The following is a 24,778-nucleotide window of genomic DNA, read 5'->3' as shown; positions in this document are numbered from 1 at the left end:
CTAAAAATAAACAGTCCATAGAGTAATTAAGTTTGTATTAACAAATTTCAATTTCTAACTATTATTGTTGTATATCGATTAAGTGAGTTCACCATTGAAATACCCCACAACAAAATTTGCCAATGGCAAAAGGTGAAATTTTGCAGCAAATCCATGCTTGGAGAAAAAATTTTCTCATCACTATTTTTGAGGAATGCTCAGTAAACAAGCAGATTGTCCAGTTGGTTATATACTTAGCACTAAAGTAGATTAGAGTGCATGGGAAGCAAAAAGTTGGGAATTGAGATTACTGAGCCTGGAGGGATCAAGAAGGCTTTTCTCAGTACAGAGGTAGTTAGGGCAGTCCTTAATTTTGAGGGAATGATTCAAGTTTAGAGAGGGACAATGGACTAGATGGGTTGGGCTTGAAAAAAAAGCTTGTAAGGAATAGGATTAAGAGAGAATGTAGTAAAATGGTGGATGGCTAGGATACAATGCTGAGCAATTTCATTTCTTATTTCTTTTTAAAGTGCTCAATAATATCTTGAGTAGAGAGAGGTTCTGTACACTAGTGTTGGACTCTTTAGTGCCATAACCTGGCAGGAGAAAGCTCATTCACGGCAATGGTAAGTGTGTTACAAAGGAAGTTGAATTAGGACAGAAGCTAGTGAAGATGTGAGAGCAGTGAACCCCAACCAGTGACTCATGAAACATGTTGCTAACCGCCCCTTTGATAATGCTGCACTCAAAGTAGGTGTCCATTTTTTAATTTTTGCCTTAGAGGCAAGTTTTGGAAACACAGAGCCTCCTGCAGGCTAGAAGTCCACATGGGCCAATCACAGCCCTTATTTGGCACCCGCAAAGAATTTTTTCATGCTTGTGTGGCTCACCAATACTTTTTACATAAGATTGTGGCTCATGAGTAAAAAAACATTTGGGGTCCCTTTGAAGAAAGGAAAAGGAGAAATGGAACATGTCTAGACCATGCATTTTTATCGCTGGGCAGTAGCTCACAAGTTTTTCAGCTGTCATTATGCACATTCTCAACATCGAGAGTCATGTAAAGTAGTGATGGGCGAAATGTTTTGCCAGCCATGGATTCGCGGCGAATTTCCTCGTTTCACCATTGGCGGATAGTTTCGCGAAACGGATGGAAAAATTTGCTGCGGAAAAATTCTCTGCGCGTCCAGAAATTGTCGCCCACATCAAAAGAATAGCTGCAGGCGACGAAAGAATAGCCACGCAATGAAATAATAGCTGTGCGAGAAAATAATAGCCGCTGGCGACAAAAGAATATTGGCTGGCGACAAATTTTTGTTGACGAGCAACATTTTCTCCATTTCGCTGGTTTTCCTCAGTTTGGCGAATCTTTTGAAAGATTCGCAAATTTTTGGGCGAAACGAAACGGGACAGATTCGCTCATCACTAGTGTAAAGTTTATTGCCATGGAACCCTTTTCAATGGAGCAATGATTCCTCATCCAAAACTCTAATGGACAAATCTGAGGTTGGAATATCAAGAGAACGCTAACTGACTGAATGCATGAAGCTAATGGTAAGCTTTGGTGGAGGAGGAATAATGTCCTGGGCCTGTTTTTCATGGTTTGCTCACGTTCCCTGATTTCAAACAAATGTTAACTCTACACTGTACTTGGCAATTCCATTCTTCCTACCTTGTCACAATAGTTTAGGGAAGGTCCTTTCCTCTCCCAGCATGACAATGCAGTACAGAGCCCTAAGCTCAAACCAACTGAAACCCTGTGGGATGAAATGAAATGCTGACTATGAGCAAGGCAAGATCCCTAACATCAGTGCCCAACCTTACTAATGCATTTGGGGCAGCATGGAATCACATTCCACAATGAACTAGAGGAACCCCTGCACAGAAGGCTGTTATGGCAGTAAAGTGAGGTCCAATGTTATAATTATAAAATGAGATGTTTGACAGGTAGGAATCACTTGGGGATAAAGTGTATACTGTTTTCCAACACATGTTTGGCACAAGAGACGAACCCCCTTCACTGTTACATCAGGCAGAAAACAGGACGGGTGTCCATTACAGGGGAGTAGGCAAGAAGGAGCATGTCAGGAATGTCATTGTATGATGGAGCCTTAAGGTTTGCTTTTATGGGACACAAAGCCCAGTCCAAACCATGGAAACAGCAGCAAACCATTCATTCTTCTCGACCAAACTTTACATCTAGCATTATAGAACTCCAACTTATGCTGGAGATATAAAATATAGGAAAAGGCGATATGGCCCACATATAGTTCATCGCCCAAAACTACAAACCTACTGGTCCCAGATATCTGCCATCTGCTCTGAGATAATAGGTTGCCAAGTTAAACTGGAAGCGTTATTCATAGTGCTGTCTCATAGATACGAGCCTACTGACACCAGTAATAGAGATCATTTACTCCAATAGCTGGTATTAGCTAATGCACTTTTTCCAAAAATTGGAGAAAAGAGACTCCGCCTACCACAGATAAGTGGTACCAGATAGCAAATGAAATATGTTTAACCCTTTAACTGCGAACAAGGTGCCTTCTGCAGAAGCGGCACAAGAGTTTTTAGCGATGACAGCCCCCTGGGCAATATCCTTGTATTAGTGTTCCTGATCTGTTTTTAGCATAACTTTGCCAGGTGTAACTTTGGTGTACAAAAATAACTTTGCCTATTTTGAATTCATCAGAATGTGTACGTTCCAAAACTATATGGTTTTCTGGGGGTCTCTGTATAGTTAGGGGGGGTTACGGCACATAATACGCTGACAGGGGGCTCTGTGTGCAAAAGCTGAGTTGGCAGGCGAGAAATCCATATGCGCTATGTTCATTTTGGGGTCAGTACACACCACAGACTTTGGTATATCTATGCATATTGGGCATCAAATTGTTCAGTAGACCTTAGGTGTTCCTATTTGGGGTGATTTGCCTTTATCTGATCTTTATCAAGAAATTGTAAGAGATAAATACAGCAAATTGCAACATTTTTATGTGATTTTCTGAAATATTATAAAAATCTGCTAACTTAGGAAAGCTTTACGGCTTGGTACTTTGGAGTAGAAAGACATGGGTACCCATTATAGATTCGAGGGAATGTGTACTTTCCAAAAATATATGACTTTCAGGGGTGAGTGTACTTTTTTTTTCCACATAAAGGATGTAAATGTGTTGATTTTGCAGGAGCTGAAATGATAGATCCTATGGGGATATGTTCCCATTGGGGCCCCTACATGCCACACATTTAGGTAAACCTATACATATTGGGTATCAAACTATTCAGTGGACCCCTGGCGTACAAATTTATGGTGTTTTATCTTGGTACCTAACACTATGTGGGAGATAAGATGCTGCAAATTGAAAGCTTTGAGGGGATTTTTGGAAATGTCATCAAAATTGACAAATTTAGAAAAGCTTTGTGGCTTGGTACTTTGGAGTAGAAAGACATGGGTACCCATTTTAGATTCGGGGGAATGTGTAATTTCCAAAAATATCTGACGTTCTGGGGTGAGCATACTTTCTACTAGCTTTATCCCACATATAATGATGTGAATGTGTTGATTTTGCTGGAGCTAAAATGACAGAAATGATAGATCATATGGGGGTATGTTCGCATTGGGGCCCCTACATGCCACATATTTAAGTAAACCTATACATATTTGGTATCAAACTGTTCAGTGGACCCCTGGTTTTCAAAATCAGGGTGTTTTAACTTGGTACCTAATGATACGTGGGAGATAAGATGCTGCAATATTGCCAAAATTTAGGAAAGCTTTACAGCGTGGTACTTTGGAGTAGAAAGACATGGGTACCCATTTTAGATTCGGGGGAATGTGTACTTTCCAAAAATATATGACGTTCTGGTATGAGCATACTTTCTACTAGCTTTATCCCACATATAATGATGTGAATGTGTTGATTTTGCTGGAGCTAAAATGACAGAAATGATAGATCATATGAGGGTATGTTCCTATTGGGGCCCCTACATGCCACATACTTAGGTAAACCTATACATATTAGGCATCAAACTGTTCAGTGGACCCCTTGTGTTCAAATTAAGGGTGTTTTATCTTGGTACCTAATGCTATGTGGGAGAAAAGATGCTGCAAAGTGGAAGCTTTGAGGGGATTTTTGAAAATGTAATCAAAATTGATAAATTTAGAAAAGGTTTGCAGCTTGGTACTTCAGAGTAGAAAGACACAGGTACCCATTTTAGATTCGGGGGAATGCGTACTTTCCAAAATTATATGACTTTCTGGGGTGAGCGTATGTTTTACTAGCTTTATCCCACATATAATGATGTGAATGTGTTGATTTTGCTGGAGCTGAAATGACAGAAATGATAGATCATATGAGGGTATGTTCACATTGGGGCCCCTACATGCCACATACTTAGGTAAACCTATACATATTAGGCATCAAACTGTTCAGTGGACACTTTGTGTTCAAATTAAGGGTGTTTTATCTTGGTACCTAATTCTATGTGGGAGAAAAGATGCTGCAAAGTGGAAGCTTTGAGGGGATTTTTGAAAATGTAATCAAAATTGATAAATTTAGAAAAGGTTTGCAGCTTGGTACTTCGGAGTAGAAAGACACAGGTACCCATTTTAGATTCGGGGGAATGCGTACTTTCCAAAAATATAGGACTTTCTGGGGTGAGCGTACTATATACTGTTTTCCTGGGTAAACTAAAAGTCCCCCCCGAGGAAAGGCCCCTAAAGTAAAACAGTGCAAAATTTTCAAAAACTGCCTGGCAATACAATTTCCACTTTGACCAAAATGGCTGGCAGTTAAAAGGTTAATGGAAGACTTTACAGCATCAATAAAAAATAAGTATCTCTAATACACAACTACTTGGCTAAAGGTTTAAGAATTGTGTTTGACAAAAATTGGCATTTTTGATAACTATAAGCAAAGGTAGTATTATACTATGAACCTCTGCATATGACAACTGGAAGCTTAAGTTATAAAAATGTATCAGTAAATCTTGAACAGTATATTTTATTAGATATCGTATCCAATATCAGAGTAACTGAATATTTCATCTGTCGGCTTTTTGTGTCTTTTTAAGTTTGCTACCTCCCTTTTTTCCCCCTTTTGTTTCCTTCTAAAGATAAATAACGAGATAAATGTAACATTAATTGCACTGAGATCGTTCTTACCTTCACCTTGATGGTTGCCTTGCTCGTTAGCAAAGAATCTGACCGACTGAAGAATATATATCCCCTTTTATAAGTGATACCAGAATATGACCTCAATGACTTTTATTCAGCAAATATTGCTAAGGATTTTGGGTTCCTTCTACCAAGTATAAATTATTTGATCACAGTAGGAATTAAATATTGTAGGGCAGGGGTCCCCAACCTTTCTTACTCGTGAGCCTCAATAAAATGTAAAAAGACTTGGGGAGCAACACAAGCACCATCAAAGTTCATGGAGGAGCCAAATAAGGTCTAGGATTGGCTATTAGGGGCCTCTATGCACCCTATCAGCTTACAGGGGCTTTATTAGGCAGTAAATCTTGTTTTTATTCAACCAAAACTTGCCCCCAAGTCAGGAATTCCAAAATAACTCCCTGGTTTGGGGGCACTGAGAGCAACATCCAAGGGTTGGGGAGCAACATGTTGCCCCAGAGCCACTGGTTGGGGATCCCTGTTGTAGGAGATCTTCAGCTTTCTTGATAGAAAAACCAGTAGGAGACTTTTGAGCTGTAAATGGTTAGTCTTGTGAGAAATCATGTGGCTGCTCTCACTCTGAAACATGAATATAGGCAGATTAAATACACTTAATATGCAATGCCATTATGTTTTATTAACAATTTGTAGAAAAAAACTATTGTAAACCAAGGTTTAAGCTTTGTAAATGTTTTTTATTGTATAATATTTTCAAGTGCATTTTTCATATCTGCACTTTTCAAGCTGTAAATCATTGGGTTAATAAAAGGAGTCACTACAGTGTATAAAAGGGAAAGGAGTTTGCCAATGGTCTGTGACTGGTTTCTCCTGGGAACCACATAAGTAACAATGAGAGTCCCATAAAATATGGAGACCACGGCCAAGTGGGAGCTGCAGGTGGAGAAGGCTTTTTGTCTCCCAATACTGGACACTATCTTTAGGATTTCATGGGCAATACAGATATAGGATCCAATGATGAGCATGAAGGGGAAAAGAAGTGAAGGAAAAGACAATGCAATTGTTAATATCTGTGCCAAGGAGGTGTCTGAGCAGGAAAGTTCCAGGAGAGGAAAGTAATCACAAAAGAAATGGTTGATGGTATTTTGGTTGCAGAACTCTTGTGTAGCTGCAGGGATCTGAGCAACTGGTGTAAAGCTAAGGGCAAGCAGCCATGATATGGCAATTAGTTTAACACAGACTCTGTGGCTCATTAGTGAAGAATAACGCAGGGGATTGCAGATGGCCAGATATCTGTCATAGGACATCACAGTTAGAAGGAAACACTGTAAAGTTTCAGTGATACTAAATAAATAAAGTTGTACAAAACAGCCAATAAGGGGTATTTTTATTCCTTCATTCATTACAGTTCTGAGCATGATGGGAACAATAACCATAGACTGCAGGAGATCAGAGAAGGAGAGTTGTCGGAGAAAAAAGAACATGGGAGACTGAAGACCTCGGCTGACTGTTACCAATGCTATGACAAGGGCATTCTCAGTTGTGGTCAATATGTGAATCAGGAGAATCAAAGAAAAAGTCAAGATCCGGAAATTGTTGAGATGCTGAAATCCCAAAAGAAAAATCTCAGTGACCATTGTGTGGTTCTTCATTTTTTTCCAGAGCACAAGTCCATTTAATTGTAATGGAAATCCTTTGCTTTTCCGACTTCTTTATGACTACTTGTGAATCTCTATTTTCTTTCAGATGCTGTAGAGTACACGTCCACTATAGATCTATAATAGCCTTCAAAGCAGCTCAGCAATACTGACTCCAAGGGTGCAACAAAGGGGCTTAGTATATAAGAAATGGAGGAATATGAGCCTATAAAGAAGGGTTTTTAGCTGCTAAATGACAAAACAGACAAAAAGTACACAAAATAAATCGTTGTTACTATGGCAGAATAAACTGACGTGGCATTTAAACCATTTAGAAACACGGTTTTAGAACAAAAAACATTATGCAGTGATGTGTAAATGAACATATTTTAGTGTTGAATGTGACCCAGTTTTACCTTGAATCCCCAGTAATATAGTACCAACCGTAGTACCAGCTTAATACATTGAGCATCCTTGAGACACAGTCTTTCAATATTACACTGAGCGGATCTCTGGCCCCCAGAATGGTGTATCCAGTGCAAGTGTCAAAGAGTTCTCTTTTTATCAAGCAGCAGTCTAATATACACACGTGGCAAACCTTCTGAGACATCTCCAGAGCCTCCTGTGTCACTAAAAATAAACAGTCCATAGAGTAATTAAGAGTTTGTATTAACAAATTTCAATTTCTAACTATTATTGTTGTATAGCGATTAAGTGAGTTCACCATTGAAATACCCCACAACAAAATTTGCCAATGGCAAAAGGTGAAATTTTGCAGCAAATCCATGCTTGGAGAAAAATTTTTCTGAGGAATGCTCAGTAAACAAACAGATTGTCCAGTTGGTTATATACTTAGTACTAGAGTAGATTAGAGTGCATGGGAATCAAAAAATAGGGAATGGAGATTACTGAGCCTGGGGGGATCAAGAAGGCTTTTCTCAGTACAGAGGTAGTTAGGGCAGGTCTTAATTTTGAGGGAATGATTCAGGTTTAGAGAGGGACGATGGACTAGATGGGTTGGGCTTGAAAAAAAAAAGCTTGTAAGGAATACGATTAAGAGATCATGTAGTAAGATGTGGAAGTTCTGAAATGTCCTCTTGAGTCACAGAGGAAATGGTGGATGGCTAGGAGGGCAATGCTGAGCAATTTCATTTCTTATTTCTTTTTAAAGTGCTCAATAATATATAAATAATAAGTGTTGAACTCTTTAGTGCCATAAACTGGCCGGAGAAAGCTCATTAGGGCAATGGTAAGTGTGTTACAAATGAAGTTGAATTAGGACAGAAGCTAGTGAAGATGTGAGAGCAGTGAACCCCAACCAGTGACCCCTTGATAATTCTGCATTCAAAGTAGGTGTCCGTTTTTTTAATTTTTAAAAAAAAAGTTTAGGGAAGGCCCTTTCCTCTTCCAGCATGGCAATGCAGTACAGAGCCCTAAGCTCAAACCAACTGAAACCCTGTGGGATGAAATGAAATGCTGACTATGAGCAAGGCATGATCCCTAACATCAGTGCCCAACCTTACTAATATATATCTTCTCTGCCATTGGATAACTTCTCCCTAAGACTGGGCACACAAAATCCCCCCAGAATGGCCAGGAACTGGAGTTTTCCAGGTTTTCCAGGTTTTTTGCAATTTGGATCCCCATAATTCCACAAAAAAATAATTCAAACATTTAATAAATGTAAAAAGATATCTTAGTTGGGATCAAGTACAGGTACTGTTTAATTATTACAGGTATGGGATCCCTTAATTGAAAAGCCTTTTTGTCCAAAAAGTTCTGAATTACAGGAAGGCCATCTCCCATAGACTCCATAAAAGCAAATTATTCTAATTTTTAAAAATGATTACCCTTTTCTCTGTAATAATAAAACAGTACCTGTACTTGATCCCAACTAAGATATAATTACCCCTTATTGGGGGCAGAACAGCCCTATTGGGTTTATTTCATGGTTAAATGATTCCCTTTTCTCTGTAATAATAAAACAGTACCTGTACTTGATCCCAACTAAGATATAATTACCCCTTATTGGGGCAGAACAGCCCTATTGGGTTTATTTCATGGTTAAATGATTCCCTTTTCTCTGTAATAATAAAACAGTACCTGTACTTGATCCCAACTAAGATATAATTACCCCTTATTGGGGGCAGAACAGCCCTATTGGGTTTATTTCATGGTTAAATGATTCCCTTTTCTCTGTAATAATAAAACAGTACCTGTACTTGATCCCAACTAAGATATAATTACCCCTTATTGGGGGCAGAACAGCCCTATTGGGTTTATTTAATGGTTAAATGATTCCCTTTTCTCTGTAATAATAAAACAGTACCTGTACTTGATCCCAACTAAGATATAATTACCCCTTATTGGGGCAGAACAGCCCTATTGGGTTTATTTAATGGTTAAATGATTCCCTTTTCTCTGTAATAATAAAACAGTACCTGTACTTGATCCCAACTAAGATATAATTACCCCTTATTGGGGGCAGAACAGCCCTATTGGGTTTATTTAATGGTTAAATGATTCCCTTTTCTCTGTAATAATAAAACAGAGAAGGTCAGAACCCTGGAGACTGATAAGATGTTTATGGCTAGTCTGAAAGAATAGTATGGACTCTGAAACATGGATATATGCATTAATATATATTGATGAAACAACAATTCTAATTACTAATGCCATTTTGTTTTATCAAACATTTATTAATCAATAAATACATAGTAACAATGAGTAGAAGTTTTTCAATGTATAATATTTTTAAGAGCATTTTTCATATCTGTACTCTTTAAGCTGTAAATCATTGGGTTAATAAAAGGAGTCACTACAGTGTATAAAAGGGAAAGGAGTTTGCTAATGGTCTGTGACTGGTTTCTTGTGGGAACCACATAAATACCAATGAGAGTCCCATAAAATATGGAGACCACGGCCAAGTGGGAGCTGCAGGTGGAGAAGGCTTTTTGTCTCCCAATACTGGACACTATCTTTAGGATTTCATGGGCAATACAGATATAGGATCCTATGACAAACATGAAGGGGAAAAGAACTGCAGGAACATATACTGTTATTGTCAATATCCGTGCCAAGGAGGTGTCTGAGCAGGAAAGTTCTAGAAGAGGAAAGAAATCACAGAAGAAATGGTTGATGGTATTTTGGTTGCAGAACTATTGTGTAGCTAGAGTAATCAGAGTAAATGGTATAAAGCTAGGGGAAAGCAGCCATGACATGGCAATTAATTTAAAACAAAGTTTGTGGTTCATTATTTAAGAATAACGCAGGGGATTGCAGATGGCCAGATATCGGTCATAGGACATCACAGTTAGAAGGAAACACTGTAAAACTTCAGAAATCCCAAATATATAAAGTTGTACAAAACAGCCAATAAGGGGTATTTTAGCTCCTCCATTCATTACAGTACTGAGCAGGGTGGGCACAATAGTTACAGACAGCAGGAGATCAGAGAAGGAGAGTTGTCGGAGAAAGAAGAACATGGGAGACTGAAGACCTCGGCTGACTGTTACCAATGCTATGACAAGGGCATTCTCAGATACGGTCAGTATGTGAATCAAAAGAATCAAAGAAAAAGTTGGGATCTTGAAATTGTCCGGTGCTGAAATCCCAAAAGGAAAATCTCATTGACCGTTGAGTGGTTACTCATTTCTTTTTATCCTGAGAGAGCCAGTATGTATTGAAGTTTTGATCTATTTCTACATTCTGACTTCTTAAACACAACTTGGAAATCTAGATCCACAATGTAGAAATAGCCTTTAGGGCAACAAAGCTGTACTGACGCTCTACTAACAGCAGTCTCATTTTAGTGGAATTAAAACATTTTTTGGAACCACAAATAAAATCATTTTCTCTAAAACCATGAAATCAAAGTAATTTATCAAAAAAAGTACGAAGGAGAAACCCACAATATGAATCCTCTTAACCCACAATTTCCACAAAAGAATCATTTCCCCAAGATGGTTCTTGGGCTTACGAATGAAAAAAGAAACAAAACTCTAAAACCACGGAGCAAAGAAAGAATGTTACAATTTGCCCAGGACAGCCCCCATTGACTTCTATGTTCTGATTTTTTTTTTAATCCGATTTAATAATTTTTTTGTCAGTTTGTGATTTATTCTATCCAATGGATAGAAGACAAGACTCAGGTTTGAAATGGGCATATTCAGAGGCTGGTACACAGTGCAGGTGATTTCTATCATTTTGCTGACCCTGGCATCTCAGGTCCTCAGCAGGTGACGAGGTGGCCGAGTGGTTAAGGCGATGGACTGCTAATCCATTGTGCTCTGCACGCGTGGGTTCGAATCCCATCCTCGTCGCTAACATTATAACCCCATGTATTTGAGCAGCCTGTGCTCTTATTGCTAAAACAGTGAATGATACGTAAGCAAGCTTTCTCAAAGCCACATTCAATGACATAGCATGGAAAATCTAGGGGACGATGCATACCAGTCTTCCATCAGCAAGGCTGGCACAAAGAGGGCACGGTCTGTGCACCCAAAGAAGCTCTTTGGCCATTGCGAGTTCTCACAAGAGGACTTACTCCTACTAAACGACTACTACAAATAAGTCATTTCACAGATAAAAAGGTCTTTATGTTTTCTAGCGAGAAAGTCCTAGATAAAATCGAATATATACACACCAACGAGGTCCTCAAATACCAACTGGAAAATGAAACAGAACTATATCTCTCTTGATCATAAGGCTATGGGTAGGACCCCCCCTTATCTAAACTATCAGAAAGCAATAGACAAGAGAAGGAGAAGCTGAAGTTGTTAGCATAGAATGATCTCTATCTACTGTATATAGAGACCTAGAGTGCAAATTGTTATATTTGATTTTCTTTACTGTTTTTCTTTTTCATTTACTTTATTTCTGAAAGGTTACAAGACCATTAAGCCTGACAATGTGTAAAAAATCAATAAAAACAAAAGTTTACAAAAAAAATGTATTCCTGCAAAAGGAAGGTTCTAAAAAGTTTTTCCCACAAGGAGCAGATGCATCCATCACCAGGGTAACATGCAGAAGTACCATTCCGGTGGGGGAAAGGGATAAAAGACACAATGGAAAGAAGACAAGACTCGGGTTTCCAACAGGAATATTCAGTGAGGTGTACATGGTGCAGGCTAGCGATTTCAATCATGTTGCTGGGCCGTGCATCTCAGGGCTGGTTCATCCCCAAAAGTGCAACATCTGGCTTGTTGGTCTAGTGGTATGATTCTCGCTTTGGGTTCGAGAGGTTCTGTGTTCAAATCCCAGATGAGCCCGAGGCGTTTTAAGGTTTCCACAACATCACACTGAAGTTCCACAAGGATTCATGCAAAAACTCTCCCATGACTCCTAACAACAGAAGGTGCTGGAATTCAAAGAACAGTTGATTAAAATGGCAATGCCTGCACTGGCAGATTACGTTGGCACTTTGGACTGACCCACCACCATCCAAAAGGAGCGCTCGAGGGTCTGTCAAAATGCACCCCCGCTATCCCATATGTTCCCAAGTGGTCGGGCAATACCCCCAATATGGTTGAAATTGCACAACCCAATCTGGGAAAAATCATATCCAGCACCCCGGGGATACAGCGTGGGTTTATTGTAGGCATGTACGTGGTTACGTAGCATAGAAATTAGAAGGGGTCTTGGGACGAGTTGCTGCTTTTTTTGAGCTCAAGGTGACAATGACAACATTTTGTAAACAAATAATCTTCCATTTGCTACTTACCGGCTTACTTGCTGTTTGTCCGCAAGTGGCCCAAAAATGCTCCCACCCACCTGAAGCACTCCTCCCCACTGGGGGAAAAAACACAGCCTGAAGGAGAAGAGCTCAGATTTATTTCATAGAGGGGGGAAAGGTCTCCATACCGGCAGGAAATTAGTAAGGGCCCCACGGCATTTTCCAAAGAAAGTTGTTGGGACCCAGCTCGCTCGTGACAGGTGTTTGGGTAATGGCATTATGGGTGGGATTTTGTCAGCCACCTAATAAATAACCTTGCTTATCATATCTAAATATTTTATTTTGCAAAGCTTTGCACATCAATTAAACAAACATCCATGGCAGAAATGGCTAGCACCTCCCCCTCATGCCTTGCATGCCAAAACCAGCTGGGACACCTTAGTACAGTGGTTCTCAACCTTCCTAATGCCGCGCCCCTTTAATACAGTTCCTCATGTTGTGGTGACCCCCAACCATAAAATTATTCCTTAGGCCATGGGAAATATGGGTTTTCCGATGGTCTTAGGCAACCCCTGTGAAAGGGGTCCCAACCCACAGGTTTAGAACCACTGCCTTAGTAGCAGGCATGTACAGTTGTCTCGTTATCTAAACAGTCGGGCTTTGTAAAGCTCCACACTGTGAACAGGATTTGATTCTGTGTAGGATAATTCCATTGGACTTCAAGTTCAATGTCTTAACCACTCGGCTATCACAGTTATTCGCGGCACAGGCCTGTGCCGGCGTCCACCGAACATAATATATCATATTACGAGCACCAATTTTCCCCAACCGTCCAAAACACGCACCGCAGGGGCGCTGTGGCTTAGCTGGTTAAAGCGCCTCTCTTGTAAACAGGATATCCTGAGTTCAAATCTCAGTAGTGCCTTTTTTTAAGTGACTGGCCCTACATCCTCCACCAGGTATGAGACAGCCCCCTAAAAACCCCAGTGCCCTTCCCATGCAAATTTCATCCTCAGGCCGGAAAAGCAGGTCCCTCCCATACAAAAGGCAAACATACATCAAACCCTTCCCCCTCCTGGTTCAAGTAGTTTAATAAACTAGTCATAGGAAGTATAAGTATGAAAGCAAGGTCCGCTATTTCTGGGCACTGTATGTCAACATAGACCATTGGATGTACCCATTAATGAAGAAGAAATAGGGTGGGCAACATAACAAATGCAACGGCTGGCACCCTGTCTATCCCCTGAGCAGAGAGAGCTTTCTCTCCAGTTTCTCAAACCAAGACGAGGTGGCCGAGTGGTTAAGGCGATGGACTGCTAATCCATTGTGCTCTGCACGCGTGGGTTCGAATCCCATCCTCGTCGCTAACATTATAACTCCATGTATTTGTTCAGCCTGTGCCCTTGCCGCTGAAAGAGTGCTCAAGCAGTCTCAAAGTCGCATAAAATGGCCAAAGCAAGCAAGTCTACTAGCCGTAAGAGTGGCACAAAGAGGCCAAGCTCCTTAGGCTTTCTTGGATCTGAGAAAGCCTTTTGTTCATGCTTAGTTCTCACGAATCGACTGACTCCAGCGAAGGAACTACTAGAAATAACTGTTTTCATAGACTGGTGCAAAAAGATCTTTCACCAGATCTCCCCTGTAGGGATTTAAAGCCATAGGGGCCATTTAACTTATAGGACATATGGGTCCCTACATTATATGCTTTTTTTCAGCACTGATTGCGGTTCACTCTTGTAATCCAATCTGCCAATCACAGGAAGGCAGAAGCATTTTATTGACCCTGCCCCCCTCAGTCTAGTTGCCTGAGCAAACAGGTTTTCTTGGTGTTCGTGTGAGAATTCTGTGTAGAAGTTGGTGTTAATCTTATCAAGTTTTCTGTGTATGACTTTGGCCTGCCTCTTTAACTAAGAGTCTGAATATCCCCTTGTTGCTTCTGTAAACTTCTGTGTAGGACTCGGCTTCTCCCTGACCTTGTGTTCAGTCTGTTTCACTGGTTCTGACCTGTAATATACAAGATACTTGCACCATTGTCTATGTGGAATTGTAAATAAATAAGTTCCTGTTTAAGTTCACTGGCACCCATCATTATTGTGAGTTGAAGGGTAATTATATGTTAGTTGGGATCAAGTACGGGTACTGTTTTATTATTACAGAGAAAAGGGAATCATTTAACCATGAAAGAAACCCAATAGGGCTGTTCTGCCCCCAATAAGGGGTAATTATATCTTAGTTGGGATCAAGTACAGGTACTGTTTTATTATTACAGAGAAAAGGGAATCATTTAACCATGAAATAAACCCAATAGGACTGTTCTGCCCCAATAAGGGGTAATTATATCTGAGTTGGGATCAAGTACAGGTACTGTTTTATTATTACAGAGAAAAGGGAATCATTTAACCATTAAATAAACCCAATAGGGCTGTTCTGCCCCAATAAGGGGTAATTATATCTTAGTTGGGATCAAGTACAGGTACTGTTTTATTATTACAGAGAAAAGGGAATCATTTAACCATGAAATAAACCCAATAGGGCTGTTCTGCCCCAATAAGGGGTAATTATATCTTAGTTGGGATCAAGTACAGGTACTGTTTTATTATTACAGAGAAAAGGGAATCATTTAACCATTAAATAAACCGAATAGGGCTGTTCTGCCCCAATAAGGGGTAATTATATCTTAGTTGGGATCAAGTACAGGTACTGTTTTATTATTACAGAGAAAAGGGAATCATTTAACCATTAAATAAACCGAATAGGGCTGTTCTGCCCCAATAAGGGGTAATTATATCTTAGTTGGGATCAAGTACAGGTACTGTTTTATTATTACAGAGAAAAGGGAATCATTTAACCATGAAATAAACCCAATAGGGCTGTTCTGCCCCAATAAGGGGTAATTATATCTTAGTTGGGATCAAGTACAGGTACTGTTTTATTATTACAGAGAAAAGGGAATCATTTAACCATTAAATAAACCCAATAGGGCTGTTCTGCCCCCAATAAGGGGTAATTATATCTTAGTTGGGATCAAGTACAGGTACTGTTTTATTATTACAGAGAAAAGGGAATCATTTAACCATTAAATAAACTCAATAGGGCTGTTCTGCCCCCAATAAGGGGTAATTATATCTTAGTTGGGATCAAGTACAGGTACTGTTTTATTATTACAGAGAAAAGGGAATCATTTAACCATTAAATAAACCCAATAGGGCTGTTCTGCCCCCAATAAGGGGTAATTATATCTTAGTTGGGATCAAGTACAGGTACTGTTTTATTATTACAGAGAAAAGGGAATCATTTAACCATGAAATAAACCCAATAGGGCTGTTCTGCCCCCAATAAGGGGTAATTATATCTTAGTTGGGATCAAGTACAGGTACTGTTTTATTATTACAGAGAAAAGGGAATCATTTAACCATTAAATAAACCCAATAGGGCTGTTCTGCCCCCAATAAGGGGTAATTATATCTTAGTTGGGATCAAGTACAGGTACTGTTTTATTATTACAGAGAAAAGGGAATCATTTAACCATTAAATAAACCCAATAGGGCTGTTCTGCCCCCAATAAGGGGTAATTATATCTTAGTTGGGATCAAGTACAGGTACTGTTTTATTATTACAGAGGAAAAAGGAAATTATTTAAAAAAAAATCTAAATTATTTCATTAAAATGGAGCCTATGGGAGATGGCCTTCCTGTAATTTAGACCTTTGTGGAAAATTGATTTCCAGATAACAGATCCCATACCTGTATATGCATTTTAAACATAATAACCAGAAATATTGTTGTTGCGTTCCAAAAGTCACAAAATTTTTAGATCCGAACATTTGAAAACTGTGCGAAAACCTTTCTGGCTTTGAAACCTGTAGGATTTTGGAAGCCTCCCATAGGACTCAATGCCACTCTACAGATCCAACCTGGCCAAAAGATCCAAAATGGTAGTAGTCTTTGCGAAAAATACGACTTTTTTTGTGGAAGTTAACGAAAACCAAGAAACAGTTGTGGAATTTCAACAAAATTATCGCGGACATTACGAAAAGTTCTATAAGTTAAAAAAATAAATAAATTGTGGTTTAATGAATGGCCCCCTAATTGTTGGTTAGTACTAAACTATTTGGTCTTCCTTGTATGTAACATAGTTGATCTGAAGTTTCCTTGAGTAGTCAGCTAAAGATGACTTTGTAGCGTGGGCTGCCCTAGTTTTTTTCAGATATATAAGACTTTTATATTTGCCCCATTTATTTTGTTTTTTAATCAAATCCACTTGGAACTGTTTAGAATAAGTGCCAATCAATGCAGTTCAAAGCCTACTCCCTTCCATGTCAGTATGCATAGGCAGTATTGGCCCTCCCAACCAGGAGGTAGGACCTATGTGACCAAAAACCCTTATACTGGCCCCATGTTTAGCCAGTGCATGTTCTAGCCAAGATGGTGGCAGCCCATTGTTCTGTTTTCCCGCCAAAAGGGTTTTAAACAAAGAAGCTCCCAGAAGTCCCCTCCAGAGGAGCTGGGCAAGAGCCTCCTAGGTTAAACCCCTCCCCTAATGATGCAGCAGGGGACCCTGCCAATTGGAGATGCTAGGGTTGGGTTAAGCAGAAGCAGGGTCAGCCTCCTAACCAATCAATCCTAGGGGGTGTGGAAAAGAGGGGAGGTACCAGCAGCAGGGTAGAAAAACCAGAGGTTGTGGGTGGAGAAGGCGCTTTTTGTTCATCTGGGTGTAACCTCACTACGGCAGGACACCCTCCCCTGCGGTTCCTTGGGATCCACCCTATCTGAGGCAGGAAGATTCCCTCCAACTGGATTACCCTAACCCCTGTGGAAGGACTGTTTGCCCTGGAACCAAGGTAGTGCATTTTCTGTGCAACTACCCAAAAAGGAACTTTGTTTATTCCCATTGGAACTGCCTGGGGAGGCTACACAGGTAATTGTGGCTGTCTGGGTGGGACACCTTTGTGTATTGGGGGTTGGGCTGGGAGACTCTGCCTTTGTTCCCTGGAGACTGTGCAGAGGGGGGTTGCCCTGAAGACTTCCTGAAGGAGGATTTGATGTGATTGGGACTTGTGGATCTTCCATGCGTATTGCCCTTTCCCTGTTTATCTACGTTTGGTTGTAATAAACCCCTGTGAAACAACCCCTGTGGCACGTGTGGTATTTCCCTGATTGTGCTAGCGGCTCATACGTCATACGTTGTGTGACAACCTATACCAAAGCCAATCAAAATGAGTCTTTACCTGACTTTCACCTGACTTCCACTACCATCAAAGGACAAGTCTCCATTATACTTTTCCAGTGTTAAAATAAGATGGTGGTAAAATGCCTTATTTTTAAAGTAACCAGGTTCTTGCTCATGAGAGCCACCTGGTAATATCACTTTGGGTTACACTGGGGTTATATATTTTCACCACCAGTGATTTAATGTCTTCATAGTCATTGTTTGACAACTTTTAAAAGTTCATGGTGGCGATCAGAATTTTTAATCTAACGAAATCTAACGAAATCTCAGCTGGAATAATCCAAATAAAAGCCTTTTCACAATATATTCCATTCCTCTTTCTTTTCTCTTTCTCAAAATCCATTATCACAGAATTATTTACCCGCACAAAAGCCAGGCGGGATGTGTTTGTGGCCTTCACCAAAATGGCTCAGGCTTCCAGATAGTAAATTACTGGTCTGGGTTCCTTTGAAGAGCCCCCCCCGCAAAAAAAGCAGCATGGGGCTTAAAGTCAGAGGCTGATGGCCCAAAGCCAAGGGTTGGTGCTCCTCAGATACCCAGCCAGCAGATGAAAAGATATGTTTAGAAAAAGCTGCTCAAAGGCACTCAAGTCAGCTGGATCAGGCTGAGGAGCTTCAAAGATGAGGCAAGATTAAATAGTCCCTCAATTGATCAATTGAGGTGACATGTAGCACATGAGATAGAGGTAGTAACGTTTGCAGATGAGTAAAGGTCCCCATACACGGGCAGATTTTAGCTGCCGATATCGGTCCCTTAGACCGTTTCGGCAGCTAATTGGCCAGTGTATCAGCACTACTGAAGGGCCTGCCCGACCGACATCTGGCCTGAAATCGGCCAGATATTGATTGGGCAAGTTAAAAAATCTAGTCGGGTCAGGGACCGCATCGGCTTGTTGAGTCGGTCCCCGAACCGACTTTGCCTATACCCGTCGTGATAATTCGATTGTTTGGCCCCAGGGCCAAGCGACAGAATTACCCTGGATTCTCCCAATATCCCCCACCCGTTGGTGGGGGATATCTGGAGAAGATCCGCTTGCTTGGCGACATTGTGGTGTATGGGCACCTTAAGATTTTGGAAGCCGTTTAAGGAAACTAACCAGCATCAGCTCAAAAAGCCCCTAGTGGCTTAATGCATTAATGCAGGTACGATTGAAGACACAGTCCAGAGCCTGAAGACTACTGTGATGCTCATTCCACCTAGTGAGCATCAAAAAAGTGGAATTTGCACACAATATCAAATTGTGGTTATATAGAATTTTATGAATTGTGATTTAGAATTATATCAATGAAGGTAGGCTGGCCAACCGATTTTTGATTTTGATGCAGCATTAAATCTTAATACTAATAAGATGGTTTTTTGTTTCAAAGAATGATCATAGAATTCTTGGGGTATCCCTTTTTTTGAACGCCCTTTATAAGCATCAGAATCCTCCATAACATCAAGGTGTATTGTTAATAAGCTGAAGAAGATGTGGTTTGTTTGGTTAATGGGTCTAACAGACAGCTGGTGGCTATTGTTGTAGAATCAGACCCCAATACTCTTACTTATATACCGACAACCACATGGGCTCTCCTGCATGTAGGGTATATCCTTGGCTGTACATAGTATGTACTATGCAGAAGGGATGGTTCTATTATTCCATTATTTTACTACAGCCGTAACCAGTAGAACACTTACACTGAGAAGCTTTATCTGTGATAGGCCATCACTATATGTAGATGAAAAGGCTGGATGCTGCTGATATGTAACTCTCAACATATCCCTTATGCAGAAAGCATTAGCCTGACCTTGAGTATGGGGGGCAGTTTTGGGCCCCAGTCCATAATGAGCTGAAGAGAGTGCAGAAACATGTAACCAAACTGGGAAAAGGAATGGAACTATGAAAAAGAACTGTCAAGGTTGAGGATCTGCTAAGCCCCAAGTCCTCAGTGCTAAGTCTTTGACCCTAGCACCAGCTCTCCATCTCCATACCCCCCCCAAACTCTCACATTTACTGCTGACTAACTCATGTAGCTTATGCTTCTCTCAAGCACCACCCTCTAGCCAACCCTTCATCAGGACCCTCACAAAGAAGGACCTTCTCCATCATTACCTATGCCATGGACTGGCTATGACTGTTATAGAAGTTGTACTGTATATTTTCCTACATGTACGCTATTTATCCCATTTACTGTTTGATATTTTTGTTTAATGTTTCAATGTGATTTGATGTAAATAACAATATCCACTAGATAGATAATGGGCTTCACTTTAAGGTCAAATGTGAAGGCCTTTTTTTCGAACATGAAGCACGAGCATAGAATTTCGGAAATGGTTTTGTCTTTGAGTAATGAAAGAAAACATTAAGTCTGATGTGGCAAGATAACTTTATAAGAGAACACTTAAACCTGTCTTTTTTTTTGTTTTTCAGTCAATTAACCATTGCTTGACTTGGGTAAAGTGCTATACAGCCTATTATTCACATGCTACTAATTGTAACTGGAATGACATATTACAATGCACTGGTCATGCAAACAGTTAAATGATAAAATGGATATAAATGAATAAAGAAATATAAATATACAATAAGCATCACATACAGAGACAAAGTGCTATGTAATTCCAGTCGGTATTCAGTGGGCGGGGCAGATATCGGTTTACACCTCCTTGGGGAATACATGGAAACCTGTACAGCTAACGGCCGTTATAATATATAGAAATTCTTAACAGCGGCTTGCCTTGGAATTCTAAAGAATGCGTGAAATCCAATTGCACGGAAATGGAACTTGCCTCAACTGATAATACATGGACAATAAAAACAGCTGGGGTTGGATTAAGGGTGGGAAACAATGAGGTTGAATAGTGCCAGATGGTCAATATTTATTTTCATGTTCTCAGCTAAAAACCCAGAAATAAAATATACTGGTACATTTATACTGTAGATATGATATTGTTTCTGCCAGTTTTAGATTGTAATCTCTATGGACAAGGGACTTCTTTATTCTTGGTACGTAATTAATGATGTTCTTGTGTACTTTTATTTTATTTGTTTCCCTTGTCTGTATTATTCATGTACTATATAAAATGTACAGAACTGCTTATACTAGTGAAAGATATATAATAAAAGATATACACGCAAGGTGCATACGTATAAATACATACAGGGGCCCATTAACTAAAGGAATCAGTTCCGTTTCGCCGAAAAATTTGCGAATCATTCAAAAGATCCGCAAAATGGCAAAAAATTCGCGAAACGGCGAAAATGTCTTGCGACAAAAAAATTTGTCGCCCGCGACTATTCTTTTGTTGCCCGCAGCTATTATTTTGTTGTGCGGCTATTATTTCGTCGCCTGCGACTATTGTTTTGTCGCCCGCGGCTATTATTTTGTCGTGCGGCTATTATTTTGTCGTGCGGCTATTATTTCGTCGCCCGCGACTATTCTTTTGTTGCCCGCAGCTATTATTTTGTCGTGCGGCTATTATTTCGTCGCCCGCGACTATTCTTTTGTTGCCTGCAGCTATTATTTTGTCGTGCGGCTATTATTTCGTCGCCCGCGACTATTCTTTTGTTGTCCGCAGCTATTATTTTGTCGTGCGGCTATTATTTTGTTGTGCGGCTATTATTTTGTCGCCCGCGACTATTGTTTTGTCGCCCGCGACTATTGTTTTGTCGCCCGCGGCTATTATTTTGTCGCCCGCAGCTATTATTTTGTCACACGGTTATTATTTTTTCGCCCGCGGCTTTTATTTCATCACCCGCGGCTTTTATTTAATCACCCGGCTATTATTTTGTCGCGCTGCTATTATTTAGTCGCACGGCTATTCTTTTGTCGCCCACGGCTATTATTTAGTCGCGCAACTATTCTTTTGACTCCCGCGACTATTCTTTTTTGACGCCGGCGACAATTTTTGGACGTGCAGTGAATTTTTCTGCGGCGAATTTTTTCATCCGTTTCGCGAAACAATCCACCAAAGGCGAAACGTGGAAATTCATCGCGAATCCATGCCTGGCGAAACATTCTGCCCATCACTATTCATAATTCACATTTTTTTAACACAAAAAATTGTCGATTTTACTCTTTTCTCTAAACCACAATTTTTAAAAAATTTCTTAAGCTTGAAGACAACGAAAAACACTAATGCTAAACTTTGCCATTAGTGACAAGTGAAATTTTTCGTCAGGTATGGATTCGCAACAAATTTTTTCGCGGGAACTGACGCAAATATTTGCCACAACAAAAATTTACAGAATTTTGCGAATTGATCAGTTAAATGCAGAATGTCCCTTCCCAAGAGCTCTTATAACCCAGGTAGCACTACCTGCCCTAGCACAGTAGCATAAACCACACTTGTAGCCTTGCCAATATCCTCCCTTTGGTGGGTTACTCACCGGGGATCTCAGAGGCAGACACACTGGGGTTCACAGGAAGATCTTTAGAGCAGACACTGTCCACAGTGGTGCCGGCACCTCCTGGATATCTAGCAGCTGGGCAGGGAACAGGATGGGGTCCCTCTGTACAGCTGGGGCTCTAGGCCTTTCCTACTGGCAGAGCTCCACACAGGTTGAATATGCAGCCTGTCTGATCTCCTGTACAATCTCTATCACATTGGTTCTGGCTGGATCTGGAGCCCTCTTATAACCTGCTGGCCCCACCCTTGGTTTTGGCTCCAAAGACCTGAATCCACCTTTTCTCTTTTTCAGAAGTGCACTGGGGCTCCCAGCCAATCTGATTATTCCTCTGCCTGTAACCGGGCTAAATGATGTCACAAGCAGAACAGGGGGAAGGGTTCTCATATCTCCTACAACAGTGGTCCCGAACCTTTCTTACTTCATGAGCCACAGTCAAATGTAAAAAGATTTGGAGATCAACACAAGCATCATAAAAGTTCATGGAGGAGCCAAATAAGGGCTAAGGTTGGCTATTAGGCAGCCTCTATGCACACTATCAGCTTACAGGGGCTTTACTTGGTAGTAAATCTTGTTTTTATTCAACCAAAACTTGCCCCCAAGTCAGGAATTCAAAAATAACTCCCTGGTTTGGGGGCACTGAGAGCAACATCCAAGGGGTTGGGGAGCAACATGTTGCCCCTGAGCCACTGGTTGGGGATCACTGCCCTACAACATCATGTTTTTTTGACAATTTATGCAAAGAACAAATGTAAACTATGGTTTGAACTTTGTAAATGGTTTCATTGCATAATATTTTTAAGGGCATTTTTTATGTCTGTACTTTTCAAGCTATAAATCAGTGGGTTAATAAAAGGAGTCACTACAGTGTATGAAAGGGAAAGATGTTTGCTAATGTTCTGTGACTGGTTTCTTGTGGGAACCACATAAGTAACAATGAGAGTCCCATAAAATATGGAGACCACGGCCAAGTGGGAGCTGCAGGTGGAGAAGGCTTTTTGTCTCCCAGTATTGGACACTATCTTTAGGATTTCATGGGCAATACAGATATAGGATCCAATGATAAATATAAAAGGGAAAACAGTCAAAAGGAAAGATAATGTGATAGCCAATATCCATGCCAAGGAGGTGTCTGAGCAGGAAAGTTCCAGGAGAGGAAATAAATCACAGAAGAAATGGTTGATGGTATTTTGGTTGCAGAACTCTTGTGTAGCTACAGAAAAGACAACAACTGATGTAACACTAAGGGCAAGCAGCCATGATATGGCAATTAGTTTAACACAGACTCTGTGGCTCATTAGTGAAGAATAACGCAGGGGATTGCAGATGGCCAGATATCTGTCATAGGACATCACAGTTAGAAGCAAACTCTGTAAAGTTTCAGTGGCACAAAAGAAATAAAGTTGTACAATACAGCCAATAAGGGGTATTTTGGTTCCTTCATCCATTACAGTTCTGAGCAGGGTGGGCACAATAACCACAGACAGCAGGAGATCGGAGAAGGAGAGTTGTTGGAAAAAGAAGAACATGGGAGACTGAAGATCTTGGTTGATTCTTATCAATGTTATTACAAAGGCATTTTCAAATATGATCGGTAAGTAAATCAAAAGAATCAAAGAAATAATCAGGTTCTTGAAATTGTGAAGATGCTGAAAACCCAAGAGGAAAATTTCAGTGACCATTGAGTGGTTCTGCATATTTGTTTCCCGGGAGAAAAACAAGTCCATCAAACGTGTGTATTAGCTCAGTTTAAGTCTTTGTCTCTATTTTGCTTGACAATAATATTTTCATATCTCCTATTGATCATCCATAATGTGGGAATTGCCTTCAAAGCAGCTCAGCAAAACTGGCTTATAAGGTGCAACAAAAAGACTTAATATATAGGAGAGGGAGGAAAGTGAGCCCATTAGGAAGGTTCTATTAGCTGCTCAATGTCAAATCAGACCCAAAGCAAATCTGTGTACACATTGGCATGGCATTCAGATCATTTAGATTCATTGTTCTTGGATTTTATCTAATGAGGTTCTATAATGAAAAATAACAGTTTACAGAGAAAATTATGAACATATATTCACATATATTGCCATAACTGCAAAAAAAACAACCAAGTCCTGCTGGAGATGCAATAGCCATACAGGTACCCAACTCACATATTTGGCTCAAGTGCCCAGGTTTACAGAAATTCTGGTCTGATGTGTTAAGGGCAATAAACCAAATTACAGAATTTAACTTTTCTATCGATAACCCTGCCCCGATATTACTTAATGTATACCCAGGTAAAAACGTTACAGTATCAGACCCCCTCACTCTCCATCTATTACAATCAGCAAAGTCGCTGATACCCAGAAAGTGGAAATCTACAGATGTCCCCCACCTTCACAGAATGGTTAACTAACACAAACACAAATGGAAGAAATAACTTGTATGATTCACAATAAATGTTCGCATTATTGGAACGTCTGGACACCATGGCTAAATTATACAAATTCTTTATAACTCCCATGCTAGATCCTGCCATTCATGTTAGCACACTGAAATAATGTCCATGGGTTATAAGTTATCCACTACATAAGTGGCAAACTAGCAATAACTAGTGATGGGCGAAGTGTTTTGCCAGGCATGGATTTGCGGCGAATTTCTGTGTTTCACCATTGGCGTATTGTTTCGCAAAATGGATGAAAAAATTGGCCGCGGAAAAATTGTCGCGAGCGACAAAATAATAGCCGCGGGGCGACGAAATAATA

The 24,778-nt window shown here is 40.2% G+C and overlaps 1 protein-coding gene and 3 non-coding genes across 4 annotated transcripts; 3 read left to right on the top strand and 1 right to left on the bottom strand.

Moving 5' to 3' along the window:
- The first annotated feature begins 10,987 nt into the window (after window positions 1–10,987).
- trnas-gcu lies at window positions 10,988–11,069 on the top strand. Its single transcript has one exon. It is a non-coding gene; the product is annotated as a tRNA-Ser (tRNA).
- An 876-nt stretch (window positions 11,070–11,945) lies between these two features.
- Window positions 11,946–12,017, top strand: trnap-ugg. Its single transcript has one exon. It is a non-coding gene; the product is annotated as a tRNA-Pro (tRNA).
- A 1,686-nt stretch (window positions 12,018–13,703) lies between these two features.
- trnas-gcu lies at window positions 13,704–13,785 on the top strand. Its single transcript has one exon. It is a non-coding gene; the product is annotated as a tRNA-Ser (tRNA).
- Window positions 13,786–22,816: 9,031 nt separating this feature from the next.
- Window positions 22,817–23,449, bottom strand: LOC116409612 (olfactory receptor 11L1-like). Its single transcript, XM_031898341.1, has one exon. The coding sequence runs from the start codon at window positions 23,384–23,386 to the stop codon at window positions 22,817–22,819; it is 570 nt and encodes a 189-aa protein (XP_031754201.1). The 5' UTR covers window positions 23,387–23,449.
- Between the last annotated feature and the right edge of the window lie 1,329 nt (window positions 23,450–24,778).

The sequence above is a fragment of the Xenopus tropicalis genome, chromosome 3, assembly GCF_000004195.4.
Source record: "Xenopus tropicalis strain Nigerian chromosome 3, UCB_Xtro_10.0, whole genome shotgun sequence".
In the NCBI taxonomy this organism is placed as follows: domain Eukaryota; kingdom Metazoa; phylum Chordata; class Amphibia; order Anura; family Pipidae; genus Xenopus; species Xenopus tropicalis.
This window is presented reverse-complemented; position numbering and strand designations above follow the sequence as displayed.